The sequence below is a fragment of the Pundamilia nyererei genome, unplaced genomic scaffold (genome assembly GCF_000239375.1).
Source record: "Pundamilia nyererei isolate P.nyererei 1_Seehausen unplaced genomic scaffold, PunNye1.0 scaffold00194, whole genome shotgun sequence".
Lineage (NCBI taxonomy): Eukaryota > Metazoa > Chordata > Actinopteri > Cichliformes > Cichlidae > Pundamilia > Pundamilia nyererei.
This window is the reverse complement of record NW_005187595.1, coordinates 1,041,102-1,060,940: the sequence shown is the minus strand read 5'-3', so window position 1 is coordinate 1,060,940 and position 19,839 is coordinate 1,041,102. Positions and strand designations below refer to the sequence as shown.

Genomic DNA, 19,839 nt, shown 5'->3' with positions numbered 1-19,839 from the left:
GAACGTACGTACCTGGCCCCGCCTACTATCCTGGGAAACGTAAAATGATTGGCTAGAAAGTGTATCACAGCTCAGGAAAAAAAAAGCACCGAAATAAAGCACCGAAATGTGCGCTGCTTTTCGGTCTGGTTACTACCGTTTATGTGCACCGGACACCGGTACCCATCCCTAGTGCTTTATGTTATGTGAAGTATGTGAAGTTGCGTGAGGTAGGTTAACTGAGGTTACTGTGAGTGTGGGCTAAAATGTAGAGAGTGGGGAAGATATGGCAAACTTGCCGCAAACACACGGCCAGCCTACATTCCAGTGTAGTTTTACATTGACCCTAATATGTCACACTTATCACATTTCTTTTTCTTTTAAATGTGCTAAAGCATGATATTACTGACAGGCTCAAACTGAAGTCTTTGTTACCAGAAAAGGTTGAAAACCTGATACTCCTGGCTCACCAGATGCACCTTTTCTTGTTTTCTCCACAGACCATCTTGATTCAGAACATCTACCGCAATCCTCAGAACAGTGCGCAGACAGCCGACGCTTCTCGCTGTAAGTGAAACTTTCATCAGCAACGTTTTCTTGCTCTGTTTCCTAAAAGCACTGGTCCAATATAAAAGCACATCCAAGGGACTGCTTCAGCCTTCTTCACTGGAGAACTTGTTCGAACCCCATTATCTCCCACGAACCCCAACACTGTTGATGTGTAATATCTAACCCTGTGGTTCCCAAACTAGGAAGGCACAGTTATGAGAGTAATGGTCCAGCAGTGCTGAATAAGATGACACATGGGTCTCTGAAGCAAAGCGTGGACAGTACAACTGCCAAAAAGACCACAAAATATACCGAGGCATATCTCATTCTCTGCTTCACCACAGTGTGTAATGAAAATGGACCACTGTGTCGTATAATGCTATGCCTCTTTTCCACTAGCACCTGCTGAACTTGGTTTCAGCTGTTTTACATTAAAACTGAGGACCACCTTAACATAGACATCGACATCGTTTTAGTAACGCGGCTCGAAACTCCCATGACGTTGTTTGCACGTGACACAAAGCAAACCTCGAGCTCCCTTCGGATTCTGTCATCAGCCATCAAACACAACAACGTCTGCCACTTAAAAAAAAAAAAAAAGTGCCTCCTAACAGGCACTACCACCTAATGGAAAACCATAAAAATATAGTCGAGTAAATTATTCCACATTAAAAAATAAATAAACATGGTTATACTCAAAATAATGTGCAGTATATTAAAATGGGTTTCAACAGGGAGAATAACAAAAGTCTGCACTTTGTTGTTCAGTCAAAACAAGTTCAAACTTTTTAAATTACGTAGGCAGTTTTTAAATTGCTGCCTTGGTGGAGGTTTGTGCTTCCTGAGTACTTGTTGCTTCTTATTTGTTATTTTCCTTTAGGTTCACATGCTTAAATTGTATTTCTGTATTGATCACTAAAAAGCTGTTTGGAGTTTGTGAGAAAAAAGTGTGTATAAGATTGCATGTGAGGGCTGGCCTTGAAAAATGTTTTTATCTACTGATGGAGGCCCTGCAGAAAAAGTTTGGGAACCACTCGCCTAATACAAACAAACAAAAAAGCATGAACACCTGCTTCTGATGCCTCTGCTTTCACGTAACTCAGAATGCAGTAAACAACCGTCTGACCAGTGACACTAAAGCAAACAGTGCTTACAAACTGTGCTGATTATGGAAGAAATGAGATCAGTAAATATGTCGAGCCCAGTCTGGCAGAGCTGAAGCAGACCCTCTCATGCAGGTAGGTTGGTAATGGAGTCATAGGCTGCCTGTGGATTGAGAATTAGCTTGTCTATTTGTCTTTGGGCTCTGTGTTCAAACTACACATCCAGCTAGCTTTGACAGGCCTGTATTTGGTTTAATGTTGATAGACTGTCTTTTAATACACAGCTACTCTGTACTTGATAAATTAAAAAAACAAATAGAAATTTGTAGTACTTGAAGTGGAGCTATTATGCTTTTTCTTATAGTCTGTTATATATGTACTTTTAAATGTTGTCCAAAGTTTCAGATAATGTGAACGTGTGAGCATATGGACAAGTAGTGCCTGTGTGCCTTCAGACTACTCTGAATGCTCAGATTCGGAGAGTTTTTTTTTATACTCTTGGTTCTGTATGATGTCATAGAGAGATGGGTATAGAAACGCCTCCCACCTGCTGCTCTCGTTATGAGAGGAAGCTGATCAGAACAGTTTGCTTAAAGAGAGGGCAACAGGAGCCAAATCAGATAGATGTAGAAAGATGGTGAAATGGGCTTTTGTGCCAAGGCATGAATCACGCAGAACTACCCTAGTAGGAACCAAAAATTAAAAATTTGGAGCTTCAAGTGAGCATAATGGGTACTTTTGGTGGATTTAGAAGTAGAATGGGAGGCAGAGCCTTCAGCTTCCAGTTTGGAATCGTGTGACAGACAGTATCTCTACTTTCCTTTTTTTTTTTTTTTTATAAGTCATTTGGTTAGGGCTGGATCAGGTGACCCTGAATCCTTCCTGAGTTATACTGCAATAGGTCTAGGCTGCTGGGGGATTCCCATGATGCATTGAGTATTTCTTCTTCTTCTTTTTTCACTCCCTATGTGTTTATACACCTCTGCATTTAATTATTAGTTATTATTAATCTCTGGCTCTCTTCCACAGCGTGTCTTTGTCCCGTCTTCACTCGCTCATCCCCAACCGGTTGCAGCAGATTGCCGCCCCTCCCTGAGCCTGGTTCTGCCGGAGGTTTCTTCCTGTTAAAAGGGAGTTTTTCCTTCCCACTGTCGCCAAAGTGCTTGCTCATAGGGGGTCGTATGATTGTTGGGGTTATTTTCTGTTTTTTTTTATTGTAGGGTCTTCACCTTACAATATAAAGCACTTTGAAGCAATCTGTTGTAATGATTGGGGGCTATATAAATAAAATTTAATTTTAATAATAGATCCACTTCAAAGAAAAATCCAAGTGAGGCTATAAATGTTTTAAAGAACAAGTTCAGATTATCCATTATTTTGAGGTGAATCTTTAATGAATGAATGAATCTTTAAGCAGTTTTCATCTAATGAATCAACTCAGAAACACTTTAAGAGAGTAACAGGTGTGATTGATGATCTGTTACCTCCAAAATTAAACTTTGAGTCAAGCAGTGTTCTTTTAGACCTTTATTAATATTACAGCCTTTTCATGATGAGCTAAAATATTCAAAAGCTACATTATACAGCGTGATTGTGCAGTCTTGCCTTTTTGTACCACAGATCTGCTATATTAAGGGGAAAAACAGCGGAGTGGTCTATTTTTTATTTTTTTATTTATTTTTTTGAGATTGTGCAAACGGGTGTAACCATCACATGATCAGCAGGAGCAATTTCACAACAGAAATTATCTAATAACATTGTTTTCCTCCCCAGCTCTGTATTCGGTTGGATTTATATCACAGCAGTTTACGTTTTGTATTTCAGACCATTTCCCTCTTGAACATTTACCTTCATAACCTTGAAAACTGCCCAGTCTGCTGATGCTTACACTGTAAGTTCTCCCTTCATCCGCAGGACCCTCCAGCACTGACTGCACTTAATTCATTATACCACACCTCCCCACATCAAATTTGGTCAAGTATAGAATTGTGTCCTCTGTACACACACACACAGAGTTTTTGGGCCTCATGCTGTTTTGCATGTTTTCCAGGCCTAAACTCCAATTAGCCCAGTCAGTGTCATGCACTGATGTGCAAAGAGCAGCTTTTCTTTCACTTCCTTCATTTTCAAGATGTGATTAAACCAAAAAGCTATAATTAAAGTACTGTTTCTGGGTTTTCTACACTTAATGTTTTCGTACTGAGTGCACAGTGATTGCTTCTGCATTACTGAAGCTGGCTTCTACTAGTGATGCCCCCGACTTAGTCAGGGGTTTGTCATTAAAATGCATATTTAATGTTAGGATCCCTGTGTACTCAGTGAACAGTTCTGTAAAGGTGGCAAAACACTGCAAGAAAAGTCATTTTAAAGTAAATCCACCAACCTGGAGAAGACTAAAGGGTTTTCTTGTTAAAGACAGTTTGTGTAGCATCTCCTTCAGAATCTTTACTTTATATTATTAACAGGGTTTAGCAAGATTTGATGTTGCTTAACATGGTCTGAGTTTTTAACCACCAGTGTCTGTCTAGCTTTGACATGACTGTCCCTTTTTGGGCGTTTTTTAGGTGCCGTCAGCGATGTGGAAATGCAGGAGCACTATGATGAGTTCTTTGAGGTGAGTGAACTTTTGTTTCTCCTTTGTGTTCCACGTGTGGCACTGTTGGACGTCATGAATGTGTTATCTGCATATTTCAGCCAAATAGAGCAACTGGGGCAAGGTGTTATTGACAGTGTATTCATGAAGCAAGGATCTTTTATTGGTTTAGAGGGGCTGGTATTTGGCTAACTAATAACCCAATAAAAACTGATTGTGAGTTTATCATGTTCATAGGTTTTGAATATGAGATTTAAAAACAGTTTTTATGATTTGTGTTGTAGAGATGATTGTTTGTAAAGGTTAATAATCCTTCTTAGTTGTTATATAACTTATTACTCACTGATTAAAAGCCACTCAGCATGACTCCACGATAATAGCATTGCTTACTACTACATATTATTTACTACACAGTTTTTACATTACCGCCGCTTTGTACTTTGGTTAGTTTGTGTGGTAGGTTTTCCTGGTTATAAGAGGTGCAATATAAGAATAGAACTGGTTTGACAGGTTTCGATTGTGCCCCCCCCCCAAATATCCAACACAGGAGGTGTTCACAGAGATGGAGGAGAAGTATGGAGAAGTGGAGGAGATGAACGTCTGTGATAACTTAGGCGACCACCTCGTCGGCAATGTCTATGTTAAGGTCTGTTTTAGGATCTTGGTTTATTTAAACGGGGTTGAATTGTTATGATGAGCTTAAACCAGTAATTTCCTAAGTATGTGTGTGTCTTTTGGGTGTAGTTTCGTCACGAGGAGGATGCAGAGAAAGCCGTTATGGACCTTAACAACCGCTGGTTCAATGGCCAGCCCATCCACGCAGAACTCTCCCCAGTCACTGACTTCAGGGAAGCCTGCTGCCGTCAGTATGAAATGGGGTGAGTATTGTGAGAAAACGTGTTAGTGTTTAATGAAAGCATTTTACTGTATTTAATTAACCAGCTGACTAATAGACTATAGCAGCGGTCTCCAACCTTTTTAGCGCCACGGACCGGTTTATGCCCGACAATATTTTCACGGACTGGCCTTTACAACAAAATAAAATTAGTACCGGTACCGAAAAAAAGAAAATGTATTCATAACACATGTGAAAAGACCCAGGAAAACCGAGTAAACGATAACAAAATAACGCTCAAAACCGATAAAAACCCTGAACATTTCACACCTGAGCCTCAACTCTCGCGGCCCGGTACCAAACGACTCACGGACCGGTACCGGTCCGAGGCCCCGGGGTTGGGGACCGCTGGACTATAGGAAGGGGAAAAAAAAGTTTTTTATCTAGAGCCAAACCACAACAACAGTTGCCCCAAGATGCTTCATATTGTAAGATAAAAACCCTATGATAATACAAGAAAACCTCTACAATTGGACAACCTCTATGAGTAAGCATTTGGTGAACGTGGGAGGGAAAACTCCCTTTTAACAGGAAGAAACCTCTGGCAGAACTGGAGGGGTGGGGCTGTAGTGAGTAAAAAAAGGAGTAGAGGTTAAACTTTCTTAAAACAAATACTGCATGTGCATTTAAGAGAATTTTGTCACTTTGTACTATGTGTAACATCGTATGCTCACAGTGTCACATTAGTTTGCTGTTAATGCTGGCACTATCGGCCTCTTTAATGCTTGAAAGGTTATATACAGGGGTGCACATAAGTGGTCTGCAGGTGCGCTGTCAAAATAAAAAACGTGCTGTGCGTTCATCATTTGTTTGAAGCCAGCTCACCTCCTGCAACCACTTTTCCAAGAATACGCACTCCTTTTGCGCTTTGGACTCCTGACATTTCTTTGGAGGTGGAGGAACACCAAAGTAATTGCTTAAAGGAGCCTGCTTCTTTGACTTCTTTAAGAGTTCTAAACAAATCTGTCCTCCTCCAGAAAATCTTATGTACGCAAACGCGTGTTGCAACTTCTTAGCTGGTGTGCGTCTTGTTTTATTTTGAAGGCGCATATACAAATACAGGCCAGGCCATTTACTTAGACAGTCTACAAGATAATGTAGACAGTGTCATCCTGCCGCTGATGGATAGATGACAGAGCCTCACTGTTCACCCTGGAGCCAATGCTTGTCTACCAATCAAGGATGCTAGCCTCAGGATGCAGCACTCGAAGCAACTGTAATGGGCCTGTCTCCCTGAGTGTAAAACAATCACATTTAACTAAAAGGACAGCATCATCTGACACGATGATGGCACAGAGCAAAGGAGAAGCGTGCACATGTAGTTACACTCTGTCCTTGGTCAGTGATAGGGTCTTTGCGATCTTTTCCTTTACAAGTCCCTCTGTGATTTTTTTTTTTTTCCATTGGATCAACGGGGTTGTTTGCTCTCCCTCAACTCTGGAGGCAGATAAAGATTAGGTGTTCTGCTTGGTGGGTTGGCAGGGCTCCTCAGAATGTGCGACTATGAGCCAACTTTTCCTCGTGGCACAGATCTACAAAATGCAAGGCCAGCAACGTTAACCCTTCACATCCTGTTTTCCTGTGTTACATACTGCCAAGCTAAGTCACATTGTTTCACACTCTAAACCGGTGACTGTTATTCATGCATTTATTACATCACATCTGGCTTTATTGTTCACTTGTTTATGCAGAAACTCTAGAATGGCGTACTCTCACATCACACAGTTGCTGATCCAGCTCCCTGATGAATCCAGGGTCCATTTTAAGATTCTGGGTTTGACTTCTAGAGCTTTTCATAGGCAAACATCAGCTTACATGAGCAAACTTTTAGATCCCTGAGTTCATGTGATCAGAGCCTGCTGGCTGAGTGTCTTGGGAACTCATCTTCTTTACGAAAACTAAAGGAGACAGTTTTGGGCCTCTGGAACACTCTCCTTCTGAGAGATCTGTGACTGGAACTTGATAATTTATATTCTGGTGTTTTGTTTGAAGCACTTTGTGATGTTTATGTAGAAAGGTGCAATAGAAATCAAACTTCACACACTTGCTTACTTACAGAGAGTGCACCCGAGGTGGCTTCTGCAACTTCATGCATCTGAAACCAATATCAAGGGAACTGAGGAGGGAGCTGTACGGCCGCCGCAGGAAAAGGTCCTGTAAAGCCCGAGAGCAAGACAACTGCTTTTGTGTATGGCTTTTAAATTTGAAAATAAATATCTTTTGCTCTCTTCTTTACCAGACACCGCTCACGCTCGCGCTCCCGGGAACGACGTTCCCGCTCCAGGGATCGACGGCGGGACCGCGAGAGGCGGAGGTCGAGGGATCGAGAACGCTCCGGAAGATTCTGAAAGTAGACGAGATGGACCCACCAAAATTCTCCCCCTAAAGCCCAACAGTGATGACAGTTATTTTGTTTTTTGTTTTTTTGTGAATTGTTGGAAGTGTTCTTTCTCTTATTCCCTTTTTTTTAAGACAAGCTTGTGCCGCTTTCTCAATAAAAAACAGATTTGTAACTGCATCTGCACCGCTTTTCTTCAAGACTCAATCCTATTCTAGGAAGGATTTTATTATGATTTATTATTACTCTGCTATATTTTTATACCAAAGCTGCTAACCAGAGACTAATTTTAAAGCTCCTTCGTAGTCTGTCAGACTGTAAACTTTCCTTCACACAGTCACTAACAGCGCACAACTGTTGCTGCATTTTTTTTCTGGTAAATGGCTGATGCAATGCTAACTAAGCAGCCTGTTCTTTTACTAGTTCCCTTTTTTGACACTTCGCTTAAATTTGATGTGATAAATATTCTGGTAGTTTAAGAAGGGGGAAAAAAACCCTCTAAATTAAGTAAGAAAAAATTACCTCCAGATAGATCTCAAATCTAAACTTATTTTGTCATAGTATTGATTGAGCAATTAAGATGGTGGGTTAAGATCCACTTAAGATGGTTTAAGTTTAATGTGCATAGTCTGGAGTTATAAAGATACAAATACTACAATAAAGTACAAATACATCAAACTTCTATGCAAATACAGTACATGTGTTGTACTTTTAAATGCTGCTTGGGAGTTGAAAAGTATTTTATTTGTATTTTTTTAAGAGAATTTATAAGTCTAGTTACGTTGTCAAAAAAATAGATTATTAAACCCTTGCTTACTTGAATTCAAATGTTAGCGAAAAAAAGACGTTCATGAGAAGCTTTCAAGTTGTTACACGCGGTGTCTACGTGCGCGGGGGTGTGTTTGGTCAGTAAAAAGTAAACAGGTGCCACGGACTACTTTACCTCAGCGTTTTTTTCCCCCTCAACCCCTTTTAAAGAAATCTCCGTACAGCCCACAAACAGACGCCCCCACCGCAGCCAATAAGAGCGTCTCCCTAAAAATTCTGCGCTCCATACAGTTTAGTCCACGTGCGTCGGCACGTTAAAGGCTTGCTTTGTCGGAAGTTGATCCCTAGGCTGTGCAGTCGTCTGCTCGTCGTACCGGAGTACAGTTTTCTCGCAGATTTCAAGATAAATCTCCAGGTGAGTGAAAATAAAGCCGCCTGACACAGAGAATGGAAACGAGGAGAAGCCGACGTATTTAAACACTCTTTTTTTTCGAATTAAATTAATTTATATTTTCCCATGGGCTGATAGAAAGCTGCCTCCAGCTCCTCAGTTCTGATGCAACATTGTAGCTGCGCAGTTCAGGCTTTTGTTGGACCTTTTCCAGCCGATGTGTTATCATTCAGGTGTTCGCATACACACTGCGGTGTCCTATATTTATTATATTAAATTATGTAAGCATTACTGGGGGGGGTTTGTTTTTATTTATTTATTTTTTTTACAATTAATCGCTTTTTTGCTTTCCCCCCCTTTTGGTTACCTTTTGTAGTTTGTCTCCTTTGTATCCCGCCACATCATCTATTATTTTCAAATGACGCAGCGTTTATTTCTATCATGCTGTTTCCGTGCTCTGGTTCGTTTTGAGCAATGCAGCCAAGTGAGATTTTTCCCCTTTTTTTGTCTTAAATCTTTTTTTCCCAGAAAATTGTGACAACCTTTTTTCTTTTTTTTTCTTTTTTTTTTTTTACTTCGATAGCCTTCAGTGTTATCGTTAAATTGTTTTATTAAAAGAGGCTAAAACAACTATTTTCCTGCGACCTACACTGTCCTATTAAAGGTTATGCATGTGGGTGAACCTTTATACGGCCTTTCTATGGCCATCATTACTGCTATTCGCATTGGCACATCATTTGTGATGGCTCAGTGGATATCTATAGTGTGCTGTTGTATTGCCAACAAGCAGATACTTCGGTTGTGTTTGTTGCTGCCAGAGCAATTAAATGCTGCAAACCATAAAGGGATGCTGCAAGTCATAGTCACCACTGGACTCCCAAGAGTGGTGAACATACCATTGGTGCTTTCCTTTTTCTTTTCTTTTTTTCCTTTTTAAAGCAGATAAACGTATGATGAGGGATTTTTCATTAGAGTGGACCGATGTTGCCAAACTCTGATTTTTTTGTGTTATGTTTCTTTAGCCTGGGAGCTTTAATTAGGGATTGGACTCTTGGCTGAAGTATGGTGTATTAAACCAAACTTAAGTTTAAGCTGGGCAAATCCTCTTTCAAGTCTTTCTTGCCCTGCAAGCCTGGCTCAGACTTGTTTTGTGTGTGTGTGTCCTCCACCAGGAGGATCATATTTCCCTGTTAAACCCTGTAAGGCCGACACATACCACACACATTTGCCAGCATCGATGTTGCAAGTGTTACTGTAATTAGCAGTGTGCCTAGCAGTGGTTGTAAGGAAAAGGTAGGGTAGGTGGTAAACACCTGTAATTGGTTTGTGCTTCTTTTTAAATTTTGATAGCAGATCAAATGCATGTATCATCGTAACGGCAACATTCCACAAAAGCGCGTGAAAGCCAGCTCCACTCCGTGTAGAGCAGGGAGCTGCAGGCTTAAGAAAATGTGTTTAGTCCACTCCTGTGGACATTGTCTGAACTCATTCTGCAGTCAAAGACAGGGGCCCCGTTGTAACAGCTGGCCCTGTCGGTGTGTGCTCTGTGTGTTAGTGAAGCCTCATGTGCTACCATTGCAGCTGGGGGATGGGAGGGAAACAACAGGATGTAGTAAGAGGAAAAAGTTGGGCTTGTAAATCTGTGGCAGTCTTAGCAACTGGTACTTATCTTACTTTATTCTGTTCTGTAGTTTTGTTGTTTAACTCATTGACTGATTGATTTAAAGTCTTAAAAAGTTATCACAGTGACAGAAAGTAGTAAGATTAAAATGTACTGAAAGTTTGAGAAGCTCTTGTTGTACTGCTCTCGTGTTTGGAGTCATATAACCGTCACATGAAATGGCAAATTATCATGTTGCAGAGGCTGTGACTGTGACTGAGGTTTGTCTTGTATTTACAAGTGAAATTTTAAAATTGTAACTTGTTTTCCAGCTAATCTTTCTTTTGTTCCTGCCAGTTTAGCCAAACTGCCACTCAGTGGTTTAGCTCTCTTCCTGGAAAGTTATTGCTGAAGTTCATGTCAGGTATTTCACCTCGTGCTTAATTACCCAGCTTATTTGTCAAATTAATGATCAAAGACTGGATTTAAAGCTTCCCTTTGATCTCATCAGACTCTTAAACACCCGACTCAGATTTAAGGTAATGCTTAACATTTGGTTAGCCATTAGTAGCATTTATAACCAGTTATAACTGATTACAAAATCTTTTTATGGTTTAGATTAACTACATTTACAAACAATGAGAAAAGCAGTAATTTTCTTTTCTGTAGATCCTCAAAACGGATGCTTGCCTGTCGGTGTTGTGTGTCTAAATCTTGACTCATATCTTGATATGTGGGAACAGCAATCAGTCTTATGATTTATAAAAACAATACTGCTTACCAACCCCCTAAAAAGAAGCTTTTGTTTTTTCCTGTGGAGAAGAAATGATGAAATATTAACTGAAGTTTTATCAGCCCCACCCCCCCTTGCTTACTCCCACTTTTGCTTTCTCACGTAGCTTTGATAAGGGCAGAATTTGGCCACTCGTCATGACTAGGCTAAACTAGACTAGACTGAAAAGCGGTGGTAGATGGAGATGAGCTGTGGATTTGTTTTAGCAGTGCAGATGTCACTCAGCATTAATAAAAGAAAGGAGTGGTTCAGTGTTTGCTTTGCACTGTGTTTGCTGATTGGTGAAGTTGAATGTAAGCTTTAACAGATTGTCCTTTAGCTCACATTTGTCATCTCTTGGAATTTTTTTCAGGTTATCTTATTTACAATAAAAATAGCCCTTTTATATTGTACGGTAAAGATGCTACAATAATAGAGAGAAACCCTAACAGTCAGACACACCCCGTGATCACGTAATTTGTGACAGTGGTGAAGAAAAACTCCTTCCTTAACAGGAAGAAAGCTCTGGCAGAATTTAAAATTAGAGAGGGTCCTTCCCAAAGCTGGTTCCACAGCTGTGGATAATCAGTCCAGCACTTGTGACTGAAGTATCTCAACTTTAAGTTGGGTTGCCATAAAATTGTACATCAAACTTGTCCAAATATCCAACAAGAAACCCATCCAAATTTTAGCATTACCATGCATTCATGCGGTTCTTGGATGGTCGGATTTCCTTCATTTGGAAATCGTTCCACTTACAAACATGACACATTGGATTTTATTGCTCAGAGGGTTTAAACTGCACTTTAATAGTTATTTCTGTAAGATACACCTCAGTTGTCGGAACTATTGGTGATAACTTTTCTAAAAAGTAATCGAGGTCACACAAAGAAAGTGATTGAGCCCATCTCCTTGGTATATACTCACAGGGTTGAATATTTTGAGCCCAAATGAGCAGTAGAAACTGGAGCTATTTAGTTAATAATAGAGAAATGCATCATGCCTTTGATGCAGGTTGCAGAGAAGGAGACTACTGCTTGTGTCAGTCAAAAACAACATTATGAAAGTATTTAATTTCCTGGCTGTCAGCCAAGTCACTGATGATGCAGGAAAACTTATCAGAACATGCTGTAAGAACAGTGTGTTACATAATTGGATAACTTTACAGTTGTTTTTTTTTTTGTTGTTTTTTTTTTTCCCCCTAAGTTAAGCAATGCCATCAGTTCCCTCATCCAAAGAGACCACAGTCAACAGCCCTGTGTGCCCACACGCTGGCAAGCTGCACGGCTTCAGCAACGGAGAGAACCTGAAGACGGAGGAGGAGTCGCAGGAGGCAGCCAGAAACATTCAGATCAAAACAAAGAACTCTTCTCCCGAAAGGAAATGGATCCGGCCCGACCTTCCCAGCCGCTGCACGTGGAGCCTAGAAGCCTCAAAATCCGACTCCCCCCACACTCAAGTTTCAAGGTCAGCGTGCCAGTCAGATATCCACTGCTTCTTGCATCTCAGCACTGTTGTATTGATCTGCTGTTACAAATAAAAAAACTGTCGTAAAGGCGTTACACTATTTGTTTAAAGCTCTGAAAAAGAGGCTGGTATTTTTGTTGTTGTTTAGACTTCTCAGACCAGTGAAGTGAGTGGAAATGGGTGCTATTATCTCACACTAGTGATAGCAATAAAAGACAGTCTGAGCCTGATAAAGAAGTGATTACCATCCAGTCTATCTGCACAGCCAGACGTGGCGCTTCTGTTTATCATCTCGCTGAGGTTTCTTCTTCTTTTTTTCCCCTTCTCCTCTCAGGACTGTTGCACCAGCCATTCTCCCCAACATCCTGAACAAAATCGGTGACACTCCAATGGTACGCATCAACAACATCCCCAAAGCCTTTGGACTCAAATGTGAAATATGTGAGTCACACCACATTCAAGCCGAGACACATTCAGAAGTTGGTTACGGTCTGCCTGGTTACTGTGCAAACTTGTGAGCGCTGGTTGGGGTGTGAGCGTTTCTTCAGACCACAATTGTATCTTAATTGTTTCATTTGGCTCCTGTGATTTTTAATATGTTATTGTGACACTTTTTTTGGTGTAGTGGCCAAGTGCGAGTTCTTCAATGCGGGCGGCAGCGTCAAGGACAGAATCAGTCTGCGGATGGTGGAGGACGCTGAGAGAGCCGGGATCCTCAAGCCAGGAGACACCATCATAGAGCCCACCTCTGGAAACACTGGTAATCCCCTGCATGCGCCTGTGCTGGTGTGAAAAAATACACGAAAGCCTGTGCTGATAATGCCACTCAAATCTGCTTCTTTCTTTTGTTCCTTAAGGTATCGGACTCGCTCTGGCTGCTGCAGTGAAAGGCTACCGTTGCATCATTGTCATGCCAGAGAAGATGAGCATGGAGAAGGTGAATTTCCTGTCATATAGAAACCACAACTCACAGAAACACGGCAGTTTTTTTTTTTTTTCTGTCAGAGTAAAACATGTCTAGACTGCTACAGCTAAATTGAAGGGTAGGATTTCCTGATAGAAAAGTGCGGTTTCTGTTCAGAGGGGCTTTTCCTGAAAATGTTGCGACTAAGTATGCAAATCGCAGCCTGTTATAGAGGCAGAGGTCACGCTTTAGCATTGCTGTTGCATCATATGATGCAATCTTTAAATGCTGTGCAAAAATATAAATCTAGTTTACATTTGTACAAAATGTTCAAAGTTTTTGTTTGAGGTCTATATTATATCTTATCTTGTTTTTTTTTATTTTTTTAAATAATCATATATCTTATGTTTTGTTTCTAAAGGGATTTTAATAATATTTTCTGATTATTTGTTCCTTTTTTTTGTTCCTTTTTTTGAACATTACAACAAGCTCAGTATTCCTTTTAATTTCTTTTTTTAATGAATTTATTTTATTAATTTATTCATTTTTTTTCAAGCTGTTTTTCCACAGTAGCTTTCATTAAATTACATTAAAATAAAAACATTAGTACCCTTTTAAAAAGACTACTGTTCTTCAAGTATGCTGCATATCTATTAATTCTAATGAATCTTGAATGTTTTAAAGAACAAATTCCTGTCGGTGTTTCTCACTGCAGTCAGGCCATCGTGTACAAGTGTTAATATTTGTCAGCTGTTCTCGACAGGTGGATGTCTTGAGAGCACTCGGAGCAGAGATCGTACGTACGCCCACCAGCGCCCGTTTTGATTCGCCAGAGTCTCACGTGGGCGTGGCCTGGCGCCTTAAGAACGAGATCCCCAACTCGCACATCCTGGACCAGTACCGCAACCCGAGCAATCCCCTGGCTCACTACGACACCACAGCCGAGGAGATCCTGGAGCAGTGTGAAGGTACGAGCATCCTGAGCTGTAAAATTTACAGAAACTTCTTCAACGGCATTATTGCTTTTTCCTTAAAACTCACTTTAGAAGTTCACTGGAAATCAAGTCAACAAGGTTGTTTGTCTCTTCTGTGTTTCTGCTGACAGGTAAGGTGGACATGCTGGTGGCTGGTGCAGGCACAGGAGGGACGATCACAGGCATCGCCCGCAAGCTGAAGGAAAGATGCCCAAATATCAAAGTAAGCTCTTTCTTGAGATTATGTTTCTCCTCTTTTTTTCAGATAAATATCTGCTGAGCTACTTGTAGCTTATAAATGGTGTGTTTTGTGTGCAGATTGTTGGTGTTGATCCTGAAGGTTCAATCCTGGCTGAGCCAGAGGAGCTTAACAAGACCGATAAGACCCAGTACGAGGTGGAGGGCATCGGGTACGACTTCATCCCCACCGTCCTCGACAGATCGGTTGGTTCAAGCGGCGTCTATAATCCCATCTCCTTTTCATGACTGCTCCTAAGTGAGCATGGTAATGTCGTATGTTTAATATTACTTTTTTTTTTTTTTTCTTCCCCCGTCAACATTTCCAGGTGGTCGATACGTGGTACAAGTCCAACGATGAGGAGTCCTTCAACATGTCTCGTTTGCTGATCAGAGAGGAAGGCCTGCTGTGCGGTAAGTCTTTGTGGTTCCTGGTTTAGGTAGGCTCTTCTACCCCAGGACTTATTATTTTTTAATTTTTTTAGTGGCCAACACACAGCACTTATTTCAGGGCCTGTTCTGAGGTAGTGACTTGTGATTGGCCTTGAAAAACAATATGGAGCTTTATGCTGATTGGTTCGATTCATTCATTTTTTGATTTATCCTACCACTGATGGTCACAAGAGACTTTGCTTCAACCAGTACAGGCAGGAGGTGGAACTAAAATGTTTTTCATAGTTTCACTCTGGTTAGTTTCTAAAGCTCTGAAACTCCTCCAGAGCCCAGTAGATCACCACAGGAAGGTGCTCCTTATAAACAAACGGCAGAATTCATCCTATTCGAGGGGACGTGGGTGTGAATGGTTACTGACTGGCATACAAGACAACAGAAGAAGCACAAAGCCTCCAGGAATACTTTTGCTCCCAGGGAAAAGCTTCATGAGGAAGATGTTGTGGGTACCTGGGTGCCACTTAAGGCAAACTAACCTACGGGCGATCGTGGCTCAAGACTTGGAAGTTCTCCTTGTGATAGGAAGGTTGCCAGTAAGAGCCCCGGCTTGGATAGTCTTGGCTGTTGTGTCCTTGGGCAAGACGCTTGACCCTGCTGGTGGTGGTCAGAGTGACAAGCAGCCTCGCCTCTGTCAGTGCACTCCAGGGTGGTTGTGGCTACAATGTAAAGCGCTTTGGGGTCCTTATGGACTAGTAAAGCGCTATACAAATACAGGCCATTTACCATTTTGCTTTTTCCTGTAACAGGAGGCAGCTCGGGGACGGCCATGGCAGCAGCTGTGCATGCCGCCAAGGAGCTGAAAGAGGGCCAGCGCTGTGTGGTGATCCTGCCGGACTCCATCCGCAACTACATGTGAGTTTCCATATGTGTTTGTGCTAGAGGTCCTTCAGATATATGCAGACAATTTGTTTGCTTTCTTTGTGTAAACACAGATCAGTCTTTTCTTTATCTTTTCTTCTTTACCCCCCTCAAGGTCAAAGTTCCTGAGTGATAAGTGGATGGTCCAGAAGGGCTTTTTGAGGGAGGAGGACCTCATGGTGAAGAAACCATGGTGCGTGTCATTTAAAAAGACCAAATCTCCAGTTTTTAAGTCTCTCTCTATGTACGCTCATTAAACATGCCGTGTTCTCACAGGTGGTGGAACTTGAAGCTGCAGTGCCTGAACATGTCTGCCCCGCTCACTGTCCTGCCTACCGTTAGCTGCCAAAAGACCATCCAGATCCTCAAGCATAATGGCTTCGACCAGGCGCCGGTGGTCGATGACACAGGGTGGGTGTGCTATAGGTAGAAAGATTAGCTTTACAACAGAAAAGCACAGAATATTAGATCTTCACACATTCCTGGAAGCTGTGTTTTAGACCCTGAAAACCTTATCCTTGACTAACCTTTAACTTCACTTCTTGTTTATGTTTTTGTGTGTAGATTGATCCTGGGCATGGTGACTCTAGGCAACATGCTATCTTCGATCCTTGCAGGGAAGATCAACTTGTCAGATCCTGTCAGCAAAGTGCTTTACAAGCAGTTCAAACAGGTTAGTTTGGTTGGAAATTTAATGGATTTTAAAGACTACTCTTTTGATTCTGATTGGCTGAGGATGATCTCCAGGTAGGGAGAAAAAAAAAGATTGTAAACTTGCTGAACTAGAAAATTGGGGTTTGAAATAAGACTTGTTTTTAGTGCTAAAAAGACAAATTTGTGTTCTGTTCTGTTCCATTTCTTTGTGTATACAGAACGTTTTACTGTGACAGATGTTGTGACAGCTGTGTATATATCTATATATTTCTATGTATCTTTATATCTTCAGCACATCCTCTTATTTTAATTCAGATCACACTGACTGACAACTTGGGAAAGTTGTCCTCGATTTTGGAGATTGACCACTTCGCACTGGTGGTACACGAACAGATCCAATGTGAGTACAGCAATGCACACACACTGCCAGAAGTTTGTGCTGTGGCTGGTTGAGCTGCTGTTGTCTGTGGATATAAGTCTTGACCATCTGTGCGTTTAAACTATGACCAGGGGTTAGTGATTCAATGTGTAAAAACATTGAGTTTGTGTATTTGCAAGAACCACATCTTTAACAGCTCTGTGAGCTCAGTATATCCGCTTCCTGCTGCTCCTTGCTTGAGTATAGATGCACAAGCTCAGTGTGAGAATCTGGGGGCAGGCTTTAGATGACCTTGACCGTCCAAGTAGAGACAATTTAGCAAACAGCAAGCTTTGTCAAGGTTACATTTAAGCAGGCTTTTTTTTTTTCTTCAGTATTGAAATCCAAAATGTGCAGGCTGAGAAGGAATCTTCAATCTTTATCTTTTTCCTTTGGCTGCACCCATTAAAAGTGGCCCTACACCTAACATCCTCCTTTGTCACACCAACCCTTTGAAGGGTGTAGTGAAATAGGATAAGCAATCTTTTCTGTGGTCTTCCTCTTTTCCTCCTGCACAGCAGCTTCATAATAAAACCAATTCTGCATCTTTAAATTGATCAAAGATGGACAAACAGACCTATCAATCAAACTTGCACTGTGCAACTTTTATCATCCCCATATGGCTGTCGGAGTGGTTACACAGACCAAGTAGGCATTAATTTAAAAAGGTTGAACTGTAAAATACAGTATACCTGCCACTGATCGTAATCAGCTTTAGATGGCGAGTAAGGCGCACAATGTGGTGTGATCAGCTACATTTATTTATTTCCCCCCCCACCCCCCCACCCCCCACCCCATACTGCACATTCTGGCATGAGCACTCCCTGTTGCTGGTAAAATGGAGCTCTGACAGCAATAAATAAACTCCAGAAAGGTGGCAGCTACTGTTACGTGTCAGCTGATACACATGTGTAAGTGTAATATTGCTGATGTTGAACCTAACTGACATATCACGTGCATATTTAGAATACTGCATGTGTCTCATTTACATTCGTATACTGACAATAGTATGTGACCACGCTGCATAGTGGATCCTCAGCATCAAATGGCTAAGGGACATGACTGTCCATTTGGCAGCTAAAGAGACAACTTCAACAGAATATTGAAAAGTTTAAAGAGCCCACTTGGCTTGTTCCACTGCCCCCTAGTGGCCAGAGTCCTACATTAGTTGTAGGAATTATTATTATTGTTGTTGTTGTTGTTGTTGTTGTTGTTGTTGTTGTTGTTGTTTGTTTGTTTTTTAAGTTTTTAGTGGAAGCACTGCAACACTTTGATAGTTGAGTTAAAACCTTTAGACTAATAATCTCTCTGATACTATCTTTTCTACTCCTTGTCCTCCACCAGACTTGACTGATGGCTCTCATAGCAAAAAGCAGATGGTTTTCGGGGTGGTGACAGCTGTCGACCTGCTCAACTTCGTCACAGCCCGGAAGAGGCAGGAGCGCTCCATGTCAGAATCCACCGATGAGCTGAATTAAAAGCAAAGACACTACAAGCCTTTACATTTCTTACTTTAGAATGACAAACACATTGACATTTAGTTTAGTGTCTTAAAGATGGCAGAAAGTTTTTTTTAGAAGTTTTGGTTTGAGTTTGGCTCTTATTTCTCTCTTTTTGAATCATTTTTGTATGTTTGACCTTGAGTCTTGAAGTGTAATAAGCAGAATACTTTGTTCTACTGTCAGCTTATGATGGGGGTTGTTATTATTGCTCAAGCCTGTAGTGCTCGAATCTTTTATAAGTTTTGTTACAGTGTGTAGACTTTTATTGTTTTGTATCGGACTTGAAGAGAGGCTGCGAGGAAAGTAAATGATTACATCATCACTTTGGCTTTGTATACCAGACAGGAATACAAAAGTCACATTCAATTCATTTATTATGGGAGTTGCTGTGTGTATGTGTAAAATATGCATATTATATTTTCATTATTGCTCGCTGTATGCTGATTTCATGATTGTGTGTACACAGAATAATCCATGTCAGGTAATGTGAAATCTGAATATAATCATGGTGTTATTCAAGTGTAAAGTAGTCTGGACTACTTAATCTTTGCAGTGTCTAGGAGAAAATATTTTTCTATGGCATCATTTTTCCTTAATGGATGTATAAGGCTAAATAAAAATTACACTCTGTAGCAGTGTGGCTTCTTTTTTCCCTTTGTCACAATTTGAGGAAAAAAATATTCAGAAACAAAAAAGATGCTTAGGGAAACTTAGGAATGAGGTTAGGTAGGTTGTACTTACTTTGCCTTCAGAACTGCCTTAATTCTTCACAGCATAGATTCAGCAAGGTGTTGGAAACTTTCCTCAGAGATTTTGGTTCAGGTTGACATGATGACACCACACAGTTGCTACAGATTTTTCGCCTGTACATCCATGACTGGACTCTTGTTCCACCACATCCCAAAGTTCAGAATCAGAATCATGTTTATTGGCCAAGTATATGTGCAGACACATACAGGGAATTTGGTTCCGGTAGATGGTGGCTCTCAAGCAAAGCAATGTAAATCACACACACACACACGTGTCTATATATACACATTACACATACATACACAAAGCTGTGTAAACCAACTATAAATAACAAATCTAAACTTATACACATAAAATACAGAAATGAATGAGGTGGAATGAATACTACAAAATGTACATAAGGTGCAGCTGCAGTCTGGCAGTGGGAGCAGTGTGACAGGTCAACTGTTAAGAAGGGAGATGGCGAGGGGAAAGAAACTGTTCCGTGCCGGGTGGTCCTGGTCTGCAGGCTTCTGTACCGTCTGTCAGAGGGCAGTAGATCAAAAAGTCTGTGTCCAGGGTGTGAGGGGTCTGTGATGATTTTCCCTGCCCGTTTCCTGGTTCTTGAGAGGTACAGATCCTGGATGGAGGGCAGGGG

At 41.1% G+C, this 19,839-nt stretch overlaps 2 protein-coding genes across 2 annotated transcripts in view; both read left to right on the top strand.

Annotated features, from left to right (window-relative positions):
• The window catches only part of LOC102192455 (splicing factor U2AF 35 kDa subunit), a 14,333-nt gene extending 6,409 nt beyond the window's left edge, over window positions 1–7,924 (top strand). The window contains exons 3-8 of the mRNA XM_005747342.2: window positions 480–546; window positions 4,196–4,245; window positions 4,772–4,870; window positions 4,969–5,102; window positions 7,178–7,270; window positions 7,359–7,924. Of these exons, the coding sequence (XP_005747399.1) occupies window positions 480–546; window positions 4,196–4,245; window positions 4,772–4,870; window positions 4,969–5,102; window positions 7,178–7,270; window positions 7,359–7,467 (552 nt within the window). The 3' untranslated portion in view covers window positions 7,468–7,924. The remainder of the gene's footprint in view (window positions 1–479; window positions 547–4,195; window positions 4,246–4,771; window positions 4,871–4,968; window positions 5,103–7,177; window positions 7,271–7,358) is intronic.
• A 446-nt stretch (window positions 7,925–8,370) lies between these two features.
• Window positions 8,371–19,084, top strand: LOC102192167 (cystathionine beta-synthase-like). The gene is made up of 15 exons (XM_005747341.2): window positions 8,371–8,640; window positions 12,195–12,455; window positions 12,790–12,896; window positions 13,081–13,215; window positions 13,313–13,392; window positions 14,123–14,327; window positions 14,465–14,556; window positions 14,652–14,777; window positions 14,900–14,984; window positions 15,767–15,872; window positions 15,994–16,071; window positions 16,155–16,289; window positions 16,443–16,551; window positions 16,848–16,932; window positions 18,295–19,084. Exons 2-15 carry the CDS (start codon window positions 12,202–12,204, stop codon window positions 18,426–18,428), a joined length of 1,731 nt encoding a protein of 576 aa, XP_005747398.1. The 5' UTR covers window positions 8,371–8,640; window positions 12,195–12,201; the 3' UTR covers window positions 18,429–19,084.
• Window positions 19,085–19,839: the final 755 nt, after the last annotated feature.